This window comes from Macrobrachium rosenbergii, chromosome 10, assembly GCF_040412425.1.
Source record: "Macrobrachium rosenbergii isolate ZJJX-2024 chromosome 10, ASM4041242v1, whole genome shotgun sequence".
NCBI lineage: Eukaryota > Metazoa > Arthropoda > Malacostraca > Decapoda > Palaemonidae > Macrobrachium > Macrobrachium rosenbergii.
Window position 1 is genome coordinate 27,284,120 of NC_089750.1, and position 14,093 is coordinate 27,298,212.

The 14,093-nt window shown below is 40.5% G+C and overlaps 1 protein-coding gene across 18 annotated transcripts in view; it reads left to right on the forward strand.

The window, feature by feature from the left end:
- shi (dynamin-1 shibire) overlaps positions 1 to 14,093 on the forward strand; it is a 367,093-nt gene that overhangs the window by 113,180 nt on the left and 239,820 nt on the right. For all 18 annotated transcript variants that reach the window (XM_067110075.1, XM_067110066.1, XM_067110067.1 and 15 more), the window contains exons 4-6: positions 2,307 to 2,510; positions 4,534 to 4,664; positions 4,856 to 5,127. In XM_067110075.1, the coding sequence (XP_066966176.1) occupies positions 2,307 to 2,510; positions 4,534 to 4,664; positions 4,856 to 5,127 (607 nt within the window). The remainder of the gene's footprint in view (positions 1 to 2,306; positions 2,511 to 4,533; positions 4,665 to 4,855; positions 5,128 to 14,093) is intronic.

Sequence of the window (14,093 nt, forward strand, 5' to 3'; positions counted from 1 at the left end):
AGAGATGGGTGGTGGTTAATCATATCAATGTTTAAAGAGAGACATTGTCTATTTTGGATTTTAAAATGGTATTTAACATTTCTTCTCTGAACTCTACAGGAGTAAGGACCTTGGTTATTCATAAGATGATCAGCTGTCTGGTTATTATCATTAAGATGTTGAGATTGATCGTGATATCATGGGATGTGTGGGTAAAGTTTCTGATTATCTTTTTAAAGTCAGCTTCATAGTGATGGTAATGTTGATGCACATAGCCATTAGAGAACAGCATTGCTACATCTTAGTTGTCGCCATTATTTCTTGCCATTGTAGGTTCTTGATACCACGTTCAGAGTCGATTTGATTTGTCCTTGTATTTTTCTGTTGAAGAACTGTCGTTGACAAGAATGTGTGTTGCTCTGATGTTTCCTTCCATGTTTAGAAGCATGAGAGAGCTCACCTTCTGAAGTATCCACAGCATTCCTCTTGAAGGCAAACATAAAAGACAAACTCACTGCAGTTGAAATGACTATTTTGCATAGTGACATTATTATTTTGCTGTGTAGATATTATATTTCTTACTGGATACCACTCTACACACCAAATTTTGGGTCCCTTATACAGTAAACAAATGTAATTTTACATCAAGCCTATAGTGCCATCTGAGTGAAGATACTGAAAGACTGACTTCAGAAATTTTCCTTGAATTGGTTAAAGGTCATTCCTGATGTCAGTGAGATATTAAGTGCCATAATAACTTTTTCCCATCTTATGCTGTTTGTGCATCATTAGTTACCTTGTGCAAAATAGCACCAGAAATGTGCAATGATTATGCCTTTGTAATTATTTTAATAAAGTTATTGAACTAGTTTAAAAATGCTAGCTTATAGCTTTTTACTATAAGTTGCATGATCTTTGCAATGTTTTTACAGCATAATGATTCAAGAGTCGTACACGTGCAGTACGACAACTACATTTTATAAAGGTGTTGCAGTTTTACCCTTTTAAGGTATATACTTCTAGTGTATTGTGCAAAATTACCTCTAGTGTACTAACCCTAGATTGTTATTTACTAAAAGTTAATTTGTTGAAATTTTTTAGGAATACTGTACCTGTAAGATATTTCCTCAGCATTTTTGGGATGTCATGAACTTAGAATTTCCACTTTCCAAAACTAAAAGTGGAAATTCTAAGTTCATGACATCCCAAAAATGCTGAGGAAATATCTTACAGGTATTCCTAAATAATTTCAACAAAATAAATAACAATCCAGGGATTTTAGAAACTATTTTACTCTCAAGCTTAATTACATTTTGAAATTGTCATATTGCAGTGTTTTCTGTAGTTTATGATTGTGAAAAAACAATAGCTTTCTTTCAGACTTTGGAGTATAGCTTTCTTTCAGACTTTGGAGTACAGTACAGTTTTTCCTTACAAAAAAATTTGTTTGCCCCATTTAAAATGCCAGAATGCACATATTGAAGTGTGAGCAGGGGAACCTTTAAAACTAATTGATATTGCAGTTAATATCTTTGCAATGTTTTGAAAAGGTATTGATGAATTTCTTAGATACTGTAATTTTTTTATACTTTTATATAGATAATACATACTGTGACAAGGAAACAATGAATTTTTGAGTTTCTTGATGGTGTGGTTTTTGTTTATGGTAATTTTTTCCATTTCTTACTGCCATTATTATTGATATTCAAATGCAGCATTTTTTATAAATTTGGAACGATTTTTGTCTGATTTGTCTTATGCATTGCCAGAAGAATATGTAAATGTTGTATTTAGTTATGGGTTTTATTTTGATGCAGTTCTGATTTTACTTTTGTACATTTTCTTTTTGTACCCCTTTGGAGTGTTGAGGTTGAATATTTTGTGGGTATTACACATGTAACTTGCAGTGCTGAACCTGACCCTCATAGACCTGCCTGGCCTCACCAAGGTTCCAGTTGGGGATCAGCCTCCTGATATAGAACATCAAATACGGGAAATGATCCTCACTTACATCAATCGTGATTCGTGCCTTTTGTTGGCTGTTACTCCGGCTAACACTGATATGGCAACTTCTGATGCTCTTAAGCTCTGCTTAAGTGTTGATCCTAATGGTAAGATGGATTTTTCATTGCAATGGAAAGTTTGAGTGATCTTGTTTCCACTTTTTTCTTATTTTTTCTCATTTTCCTATAGCATCTTAACTTCTTTTACGGCAGAGAACCCTGCGGTCAGACACTGATGTCTACAGGTAACATGGATTCCAGTTTTGAGTGTTTTTTAAATGACACCCATTTCTTACACACATGCATGTGGTTTTCTCTTTGCAGTGTTGAACTTAACGCTTATCGACTTGCCGGGCTTGACCAAAGTGCCTGTTGGTGACCAACCTCAAGATATAGAGCAGCAAATTCGCAATATGATAATGACCTATATCTCCAAGGATAGTTGTCTTATCTTGGCTGTGTCACCTGCTAATTCTGACTTAGCCAACAGTGATGCCTTAAAATTGTCTAAAGATGCAGATCCAGACGGTAAGGATAGACAAAGGTGTATGAAGTACTGTAGAAGTGTAACTTTTATGTTGTAGAACTGCTTTATAACACTGCTTTTCAGTACATGAATGTTCTTCTAACTCAGTAATTTTTTGAGGTTTTGTTGTTAAATGTTTAGTGTGCCTAATTTTTTCTTGGTTTATTTTATTGTACTTAATTTTCAGTGGTACAGTACTTTATGTAAAGTCTGTGAAAATCATTTTTAACTTGAGAAATCTTTTAAATAGTACATTACTGTATAAGCAGTTTCTGTATAAGGGATTTGGTTGTATATAAAGCTGTATTTTAGTATTGGTGTTTTGTATTTCAGGTTATCCCATTCTTGTAGGTAAATTATGAGAAAGCATTTTTCTTGAGCAGTTTTAGGTAGAAATTTGTTAATTTTTTTCTGACGTACAGCAGAATGCAGTGATAGGGATATTTTCAGATAATAGGTATCTGTCCAGCAGTACATAGTACTTCAGAGTACTGGATATTCATATACAGCCTGTTAAGGAATAGGAGATATAAAAAGCATAATGTAAGTATAAATGGATTGTTGAAATTTTGAATTGCAAGTTTTTATGAATTTTATTTTTATAGGAATGTAAGTACCTACATTTCATTTGCTCTGTTTGCTTAGCAGATGTTCTATGTAAGATTTAAGTATGGCATTTTGCTTTTTATCCTGTATGCACGTTAAAGTGTATTTTATACACTGTATTCTTTAAAATATTTTCTCTTTTACCACATACACCAGTACAGTGTATCATTGACATGTTCAGTGCACTTAGGGTTTTGTTCTTGAGTTTTAGTGAATTGTGGACAAACTTTTAATTCAATAAATAGACTTTGTCACAATTCTTTATAAAAAATCTTCCAGTACTCACAGTATTGTCAATATAATTTTCTTAATTTTTAATTGTTTTTACTGGGATTAAAGTCTGGTAATAGTTTGCTATTTTATTTGTTCTTGTTTTCGTGAATGTTACATGTTTTGGGTGTGATTGGTACATACTTTTAGGTGCCATATATTTTCAAAGGTTGGGGGATTTTTTTAGGTATGGATGTTTAGTTTTGATATATTTCTCTATTTTTTTCATATCTTTGATTATTTTTTTTTTTTTTTTGTTTTATTAAACATATAAGTAATAAGCAAAATATGGCATGTATTATGTGCAAGACATCAATATATTATATGAAATTGGTTACTGTTGTAAAGCTGTTGGGAAGGTTGTGAACACATTGATTGCATTATTGTAAGTTTTACACTCGTGCATCTGGAATTTATCTGGAACGAAATTATTTTTCTTAGACTTGGTGGTTTGTATGTGGGTATGTTTATTGAGTGGAAGCTTAGGTTTGTAGAGTTATTCTGTATGTAAATATGCACTGTACTTAATTGGGATTATTTTACGTCCCTGAACCCGAATGAGTATATTATATTTGCAATTAGTCATGATGCTCTGTAGGTAGATACTTTCAAAACAAGGAACATAGCTATGCCAAGAAATTATGAATTTTTCTGTCATTTTCCAACTTTAGGTCCCACTCAGAGAAACTGAAGATCAGGTTTACAGTCTCATTTTGGTAATCCGAAAATACTAGTACCCAAGAAGTTTAGATTTTCAGGGGAGAGTGCATGCTGAATTACAAGAATAAAAGAATAGGAACAAGTTACTATAATTGGTGTGATTACTGTAATTATGCAGGGAATGTAAAATAACACTTAGAAATCAGAAGTAGAGTCCTCCGCATATTGTTTATCCACTTGTCAAGTTTTCAGAGTTGTCATCTGTTAGATAAGACCTAACATACATGCCTTCCAAGTGAGAGTTAAGAATGTAAAATCCATGGGATTATTAAACCTTTTATCCTACTGTAATAACTAGAACCTCATGCCTACTCAGAAGGGAAATTTACTTATCCCCAGACACACATTTGGTTATACAGGCACATGATTTTTAGTCAGATCCATCAGTATTGAATTTCATGATAATGCTAAGACTGGTACACTTTACAGGATTGAGAACAATAGGTGTCATCACAAAACTTGATCTTATGGATGAAGGTACAGATGCCAGAGATGTTCTAGAAAATAAATTGTTACCATTGCGAAGAGGTTATGTGGGTGTCGTAAATCGATCACAGAAGGTATGATGTTTAAAAGTTTTGTTTGTGGTAATGGCTTTAAATGTAACAGAGATCAAGAGGCTTACTCTATTAATTAGAAAGAAAACTCCTTATTTTTTTTGTTGAGAAAACTGCCAGTTGTATTTCAAATACTGCATTTGATAGCTAATATTACCAGAGAGACTGATTAAGATATTTCTCTTTATTCTTAGGATATTGACGGGAAAAAAGATATCAAAGCTGCAATGGCTGCAGAACGCAAATTTTTCCTCGCTCACCCGGCTTACAGACATGTTGCAGATCGTATGGGTACTCCCTATTTGCAACGAGTTCTCAACCAACAGTTAACAAATCATATCAGGGAAACACTTCCAAGCCTTAGAGACAAACTCCAAAAACAGCTTCTTGCAATGGAGAAGGAGGTGGAACAGTACAAACACTTTCGCCCTGATGATCCCTCGATCAAAACAAAGGCTATGTTACAGTAAGTACAGAAGAGATATTTAAAAGGGTTAAGGAAATCCGATTGATATGCAATGTTATATCATATTACAGGGTATGCTAGTTGTATAAGCAAAAGTCATACTTTCGCTATGATTGCTGCTTAATTAAATTCATAAAAATTTACTGAAGCTATTGTCATTGATTATGTGTAATAGATGCAGGATTATTTCACCACATGTCCAGTTAATGCTGCTTTCTCTTATTAAACGATTGACAAATGTGACGGTGGGAATTACTTTAATTACGTTACACTACTGATACCATTATTGTAAAAGTAGGGCTCAAGCATAAATTTTCTCTAATTATGAAAGTCTTTATGTATGGAGTGATTGGTTTTAATTTGTGCCACAGCTGTCATCAAAAGTAGTTGCAGTAAGGGACATTTCAGACAATCGGGCAAATAATAGTGACTAATGAATATTTGCTAACTTATTCTGTTATAGTATTGTACTTTGTCAAATATGCATTTTTATACTGTATAAGTAACTTACCCAGTAATTACTTAGCTAAGAGTTTCTACTTGAACAGCAGTTAGAATTTTGAATTCCGCGGTAACGATTCTTTTGTTTTGTGTAGGTGACTATGCCTCACCCACTTTTGGGTTACGAAAGAGGAACAACAGGGAAAACGACAGTTTGTTTCTGCCGCTTGTAGCATCAACACCTGGTGTTGTTACAGCAGTTTAAGAGTTTTTTCGATTCATAATTTTCTTCCTTGGTGAAGTAGTTTTGTAGCCTTTTCGCCATTTTTTCACATAGTGACACGCTTGGATTTGACTTTCACAATTTTGACTTTTCAACTAGTTAGGATATGTCCGACACTAGTAGTTCTAGTTTCCAGTATTGCAGTATGTCCGACACTAGTAGTTCTAGTTTCCAGTATTGCAGTAAAGGCTGCAGTACCCGGATGACAAAATTGACTTAAGATTCTCACACCTAGTGTTCCGGTTGTAGAGGACAAGTTTGCTCTATTAATTTGACGAGTGTAGGGATTGGGGAGAACAGAAATGGAAAACTTCAGAGAGATAGGAAGAGGAAAGTAGCCACTAAAGCCAGCAGGAAATTAGTTAGTCAGGCTTTGACTCCTAGATCGGATAAGGTTGACATGTCTATTAATTCCCCAACTGGTAACCCCTCCCCACCTGCATTAATTAATTCTCGTAAACCACCTACTTCTCCTGGCTCCATCACTTCTGAACCCGATCGCTTCGCCAGCCTTGAGAATAAGTTTGAGCAACGTTTAAATCTGGTAGTGAGTACATAGGCCCCTTAGGGGCATCAATTCGCGTCCTGATGGACAAGTTTGAAAACAGTGCTAAGAGTGCAGTGTCAGTGGGGGAGGTGGCTGCTTATCCTGCTGATTCTCCTAGGCATTGGTCCCTGCCATACTCACTGCTACCTGGGAGGAGGCATACTGGTAGCCCAAGGGAGGTCAGTGGGGTCTGCCCAGGGGCATTCGTCCCCTCAGTCCAGCTTGTTGCATCCCAGGTTGCGACTAAAGACAGCCGCTGGAAAGGCGTCTCGGAAGTGCAATAGCTTTCGTCAAGTTCTGAGGAGTCCTCGCCTCGTAAGACCCATCTTTGTTGCTTCCCCGATGAATCTTGCCCTCTTAAGAGATGTTTCTTGGGTAAAGATCAGTCCCCTCATCTCCCTTACAAGAGAATGAGGGAGCCTTCCTTCAGTCCTCAACCTTTGTGTAGCAAGTGGGACAGTCCAGGGTGTTTCCCCTCTCCTCAGCACCAGGAGCGAGGTTCTAGCTCACTGCACCTTTCGGGCGAACAGCTCCAGATTTCGTGTAAGTGCCCTGTTCCCTCTGAACATCCCATAACGGCGGAACGCTTTGATGGGCGCCATAAAGCAGACAAGCGCCCTGTAGCAGCCAGGTGCCCTGTAGCAGCCAGGCGCCCTGATGCAGTTAAGTGCCCTGAAGCAGCCAAGCGCCCGGAGGTGGTCGGACGCTCTTTTTTGTTGGAGCGCCCTAAAGCTCCTGATCTTCCCCTAGCGCCTGAGCCCCCTCAAGACTCCGAACACCCTGCAGCTCCTGATAAGCCTTCTCCTGCGTTGGACCCTGCTAATGATCCTTTGCCACGTAAACTGGATAATATCCTTCTTTTACAGAAACCTGCAACACAGACAGCTCATGAATTAGACTCAACTATGTCTCCGATCTTGTGTGAAGACGAAGAAGGGGAGCAGGACTCGTCTTCTACGCCATATGCGACACTCCTCAAGTTCCCTCTGCAGCAGTTCCTGGAATTTTTCACTCCGGCCTCTCCTTCCTCTCCAGCTGCGTCTTTCTTGGCGAGCAATCAGCCTGTGGATTCGACGAGACTTCCTAAGATGGTTCTCTTGTTCATCGAAGAAAGCTATTTGCCAAGTAGAGAACTGGCTCTCTGAGAAGAGGGATCAAGGGAAAGCCTGTTTAAGTGTTCCTCCCTCTCGTCTCGCACGTATGTGGTACTTGTCATATGTAATGGGAGAAGCTCCCTCCCTGGGAGTGGCTGCCTCCTCCCAGGGGACTTTTCTGCGCTCACCGACTCGGGGCATAGGTCGGCTCTCGCTTCAGCAAAGACGTTCTTTTCAGCACAGGAGATGGATCATCTGTTGAAGAGTTTGTTCAAGTCCTTCGAGGTGTTGAGTTTTCTCAACTGGTGTTTGGGAGCAGTTGCCAAGAAGCTTCAAGATCTGGCTTTTTTGTGTGATGAAGTCTCAGACCTGTTTAATTTTCTCTCCTGTGCAGATAAAGCCACTAGAGATGGCTCACAGGAATTAGCTGCCCTTTATGCTATGGGCGTGCTTAAGAAGCGCAAACTTTGGGTCTCGTTCACATCGAGGGGTGTTACGGCCCCACAGAAATCAGCTCTCCTTGTTTTCCCCTCTGGATAAGCAACATTTGTTTCCACAGCCCACTGTAAGTGAGATTGCAGTGAGTCTACACCAGAAATCAACGCAAGATTTGTCAACCCAGTCGATGAAGCGCCAGAGGGACTCATCTGTCTTCTCAGTTAAACCTTCATCTCGTCTCGAGCAACCAAAGCCGTTTCGTGGAGGAAATCAGAGATCGCGCTCCAGGTCCTGAGGATCAGTCAGATTTTCTCCCCGAGCGATCAAGAAATCTTCTTCCAAATCATCCTCTCGCAAGTGAGAATTTAGTCCTTCATGCTCTGGTAGGGGCCAGGCTTCATCTCTTCTGGGAGAGATGGAGGAAAAGAGGAGTGGATCAATGGGTGGTGAAAGTTTTAAAGGAAGGGTACTCTATACCCTTCAAGGAGAATCTGCTATTGACCAACACTCCCCGTCGTATTGACGGCTTACTCCATAGGATCGGAGAGGTATTCAGCCCTATCAAAGGAAGTGTCCTCTGTTCTGAGCAAAGAAGCAATAAAAATTAAGTATATCTTAGTTTAACCAGACCACTGAGCTGATTAACAGCTCTCCTAGGGCTGGCCCGAAGGATTAGTTTTATTTTTATGTGGCTAAGAACCAATTGGTTACCTAGCAACGTGACAAGTAGTAGTAAAAAAGGCAGACCCGAAACGATTTTACAATCGCCTTTTTTAGTGCCCAAGGCTTCAGTGGGTTGGAGACTAGTGCTCGACGAAAGTGCTTTGAACGTCTTCGTAGAAAAAACAAAATTCAACATGGAAACCATCCACTCAGCTCTTGCTTCCATCCATCAGGAAGATTGGATGATCTCCCTGGACATGCAAGATGCTTATTTCCATATTCTAATTCACCCAGATTGAAGGAAATACCTACGATTTGTTTTAGAGGACCAGATCCATCAGTTTTGAGCACTTTGTTTCGGTCTCTTGAGGGCCCCACAAGTTTTCACTCGAGTGTTGGCTCCTTTGCCGGTTGGCTACATTTAGTGGGAGTGAGTATCGGGCTATGTCTGGACGATTGGCTAATTCATTCGCCCACGAAGAAACACTGCATGATGGACTTATAGAAGGCTTCTTTTTACCCAGGAATTAGGACTAATAATGAACTTTGAGAAATCTATATTTGGGAGTTCTGATAGACACTTGAATTTTCGGGCTTCTCCGTCACTCAAGAGAGTGGAAGACTGTTTGAGGAAAGTAGACCTCTTCCTCTCGCTTCATTCTTGCTCTGCCACCCAGCAGATGAGTCTCTTGGTGATGATGGCTTCTCTGGAGCAATTCGTAAGACTGGGGAGACTCCACATGAGACCTCTCCAGTTCTATTTGAGAGCTTGCTGGGATCGGAAGGTGCATCAGGACCGTCACGTCTTTCCGATAACCCCAGAAATAAAGGAGGATCTGCGGTGGAGGAGGTCCACAGACAGGCTTTCAGAAGAGAAGTCTCTTGTTCTGATGAGCCCCAACCTAGACTTCTTTTCCGACGCGTCGGACCTAGGTTGGGGAGCGCTCCTCAGGAACCTGGAAGTCTCGGGGAGGTGGTCTTTGGAGGAGAAAGGGCTTCACATCAACGTGAGAGAATTGAAGGCAATACATCTAAGTCTGCAGCACTTTGCAACGCAGGTACACAAGACTATAGTGGTACATGCGGACAATGCCACAGCCCTAGCATACATCAAACATCAATGGGGGACCCACTCATTTTCACTCTGCGAGGTAGCAAGAGACCTTCTATGCTGGGCTGATCGGAACCAGACTCGATTAGTCACCCAGTTCGTACAGGGCAAGTTTAATGTCCTGGCGGATGAGTTGAGCCATCACAAGCAAATTCTACCCACAGAGTGGACACTAGATCTTCACGTTTACAGCCTTTGGAAATTATGGGGTCAACCAAACATAGACCTGTTTGCAACTTCAGGAATTACTGCCCCCCTCTGTTCTGTTCCCTCGTTCCGGACCCTCTAGCTTGGGCGATGGGTGCAACGATCCTGGACTGGTCCAACCTAGATCTTTATGCCTTTCCTCTGTTCGGGATGATTTGAGAAGTAGTAAGGAAGTTTCGCTCACACCACAATGTAAGGATGACTCTCGTGGCTCCCTACTGGCCGCAGGAGGAGTGGTTTCCAGACCTGATCGATCTCCTTGTAAACTTTCCGAGACTCCCTACTGAGATTCCAAGTCTTCTCAAACTACCCCATGTCTGAAAGTTTCATCAAGACCTATCCTCTGTGACCCTAACTGGATTTCGACTGTCTACAGACTTGTCAGAGCGAAAGGATTCTCAAAATCAGCATCAGAGGCTATCGCCAAAAGTAGACACATCTCCTACAATAATGTCTACCAAGCTAAGTGGGCACGCTTTAGGAGTTGGTGTAGAAGAAACAAAGTCTCTTCCTCCAAAACATCTCTTGCTCAGATAGCAGACTTCCTTCTCTATTTGAAATCATCTAAATAGTTGGCTGTCTCGACATAGGGGTCTAGACATCTCAAACAACCAAGACTTGTCCGAACTAATTTAGTGTTTCAGTATCTCCAAGTCCAAGAAAGAGGAGTCCTTCTCTTGGAATCTTGATGTAGTTGTTAAGTAGCCTTCTGACCCTCGCTTTGAATCTATGCACTCTTCTTCTCTAAGGGCTCTGACTCTGAAAACTCTTTCTGGTTGCCTTAGCAACAGCTAAGAGAGTAAGTGAACTTCAATAGACAAAAGGATCGGTTTTTCACAAGGGAATGCAGTCTGCTCCTTTTTGCTAGGATTTTTAGCAAAAAATGAAAACCCATCACATCCCTGGCCCCGTTCCTTTTCGATTTCAAGCTAATCGGATATTCTAGGCAAGGAAGAAGATTAGAGGCCAGTTTACCAATCTCTGGTGTTCAGTAAAAAACCCCTCTAGATGCATTTTGAAGAATGCCATTTCGATTTTCTTGAGGGATCTCATAGTTGAGGCACACACTCAGTTAGTGGAGACTGTCTTATCACCATTGAAAGTTGAAGCTCACGAGGTAAGAGCAGTTCTACTTCGGTAGCACTCAAACAGTCTTTCTCTCTCTGCAATCAAGGAGGCAACTCATTGGAAATGCAGGTCAGTGTTTGCAATGCAGTATTTGTGGAACGTCGAGACATTTTATGATAAATGCAGTAACCTGGGGCCTGTGTTCTTAGCTGGCGTGGTGATGGGTGAGGACGTGTCCCTTCCTTTCCTTTTCTCTTTGCCTTGAAAATGGTGTTGAGTTCTTGGGGAGCCTGGAAGGGTACGACGTACCTGGAGTGCCGACCAGTTTTTTTTTTGTGTTGGGCAACGTTCTAGTTTTTTGTCGTCTGATCATTGTTCAATTATGGCTTAGGTGACTTTGTTGTCTGGTATAATATTTTTGTGGTGCTGTGCCCAGGGCAGGGCCAATTATGTATGCTTTGTTGGCCTTCAGTATACACCTTCGTCGCAAAGCTTGGTCTTATACTTCGTCAGCCTTCGGAGTACTCCTTCGCAGCGAAGTGTCCCACTTTAGAGGTGTGTATGGCCATGCCGCCATAGGTTGAGATGAGCGCCACCAGAGGCAGTATCTACCTGCCATGGCTCTCTCACCAGGTAAGGAACAGCAATTATCTCATCAGTTATAACTTAAGCCCTTGTCCATGATTCCCCACCAGGTTTCAATGTGGAATCTGCTAAGTAATTACTGGGTAAGTTACTTATATAAAAATGACATTTTTATGATAAAATTAAGTTTTATATATACTCACCCAGTAATTACGGATGGAGCCCACCCTCCTCCCCATACATGGACCCTCTTTTTTTGCATAAATTGTCGTGATGGCGATGTTGTTCCTCTTTCGTCCCAAAAGTGGGCGGGGCATAGTCACCTACACAAAACAAAACAATCGCTACCATGGAATTCAGAACTCTAACTGCTGTTCAAGTAGAAACTCTTAGCTAAGTAATTACTGGGTAAGTATATATAAAACTTAATTTTATCATGTCATTTTTCATGTGGGTTCATATGAGTGCTTTTGTATTAAAGAGGGAATAAAGTTTTTATTTTTGAAATGAACCTTACCTCTCCATTATATAGCTTTTACTTCTGTGCCAGCGGTAATTCGACAGATTAAAACTAAAAATGAGAACACTCGTTTTTCTGTGAATATCTGTTGCTATACATCTACTTCCCCCACCCCCCCACCAGGGGAACGATAGACACAAACACCTGCAGATGGTCAGTCTACTTCTGTCAACGTTTTCGGGAGAAGATTGTCAGAGAGTTATCTGGGCTTGGTTTTCTGTTTACAACTTGGTTTGTAGATATACTAGAATTTTCTTTTGGATATGGGTGGTAATGATAAAATAAGAACCTATCAAGTAAGAGGTTGCCGTAATAGGCTTTATTCTAGTTCTACTGACCCTCATGGCAAGTGTGAAATGTCAAGGAAAAGAACGTAATGTGAATGACCGTTGTCAAGTGTGTGAATCTTGGTCTAATGAATTTAGGGTCAGATTGGTGTGAAACATCGTAAACAAAGAGAGGCTGAACATTTGAAAAGGCAGCGAAAGAAACAAGGGGTTAGGTCTGCTAAGTCTAGTGCTAAGGAAGTGCATGATTTGTATCCTTCCCCTTTTAGTAACTTTGATAGGACCACCACTTATATTCGTTCTGTTACTCTTACTAGAGCTTCCCAATCGATTCAGGATGTAAGGCTTGATAGAATTGAGTCAGATATTAAGTGTTTAAAGGGCTCAGTAAATCAGTTAGCCTCAGTTTTACTGAATACTTTATCGTCTTTGCCCTCCCTGATTAGCCATGTCCTTGGCAAGTCCTGTCTTGCCCCCTCAATGCCTGGAGCAACAGGAAACCAGTGCATGTCAAGGAGCAGTGTGGATGTGTGCCCATTGCCCCCTTCCTCTGGTCAGCCTTGCATCAGTGCAGGCGCCAGGCTTCATTCTCCAAAGATTGCTCAGGTAGAGTAAAGAGAAGTCTTCACCTTGTTTAAGGTTTACGGCACTGGGACATCTTGTTAGTAATGATACTAATTGTTTTTCTGATAATGGTAGTAGAATGAATGATAGTAAGGATCATTTGCAGTCTAGGACTTTTGTTAAAGGTAAAGATCCTTTAGTTCAGTTGTTCTTAACCTGGGGGGGATGGGTACGCCCCCCTAGGGGGGCATCAGCAATTTCCAGGGGAGGCGCAATTCCTAGGGGAAATTTAAAAATTCTCTAAGTATATTCGTTATTATCTTAAAAAGAATGAGGAACTAATATTCAGAAGTTTATGAAGAAATGCAAGTGTGTCGCCTTAAAACATTAGTTTTCTTTAGTCCACTACCCTAGACAGACTCGTTGGGCTTACCATGTTTTGTAATTATTTACTTCCCTCCTTATCCCTCAAAAGCCCTTCTCTTTCTCTTATTTTTTCATTTTTCCTTAAATCTAGGAGGTAATGTCACTCTTAGATGCAAGGGAGGCGTGAAGATAAGGACTAACTCTTTGAGGGGGCGTGGTAATAAAAAGGTTAAGAACCACTGCTTTAGTTTCTGGAGATGTGTCTAGAGGTTCTTCCTCATCCCATGTTTCTTGGGATTCCTTGGCTATGCGGGAGGTGTGTACCTCACAGTCAGCCACACACTTATCCTGACAAAACCTTTCATACTCCCTAAAGAAATCATGCACATCCCTACTTCCATACTCATTATACTTTTCACACCGGGGTACCTCCCTCACATACATAGCCTTTCTCACTTCTTTCTCACTTTCACTCTCATTTTCGCTACTTTCACTCTGTCCTTTCATACCCTCTTCCGAATACAAAGAGTCCACTTCCGCACTTACATTCATCTTACTCATTACACTCTTCTTCCCCCTCTTTTTATCCACTTTTATCCACTCGCCTCCATCCACCTCACTATCACTACTGCCTTCACCCTCTCCCTTCTTTCCGGCCTTTCCCACTTCCTTACCCTTCTTACCAGTTTCCTTTCCCTTTCCCTTCTTCCCTTTTTCTTCCCCTGACTTATTCTTATTTTCCCTCCGTTCCTTCCCTTGCTTTTCATTCCCCTTTTCCTTACCCTGCCTTTC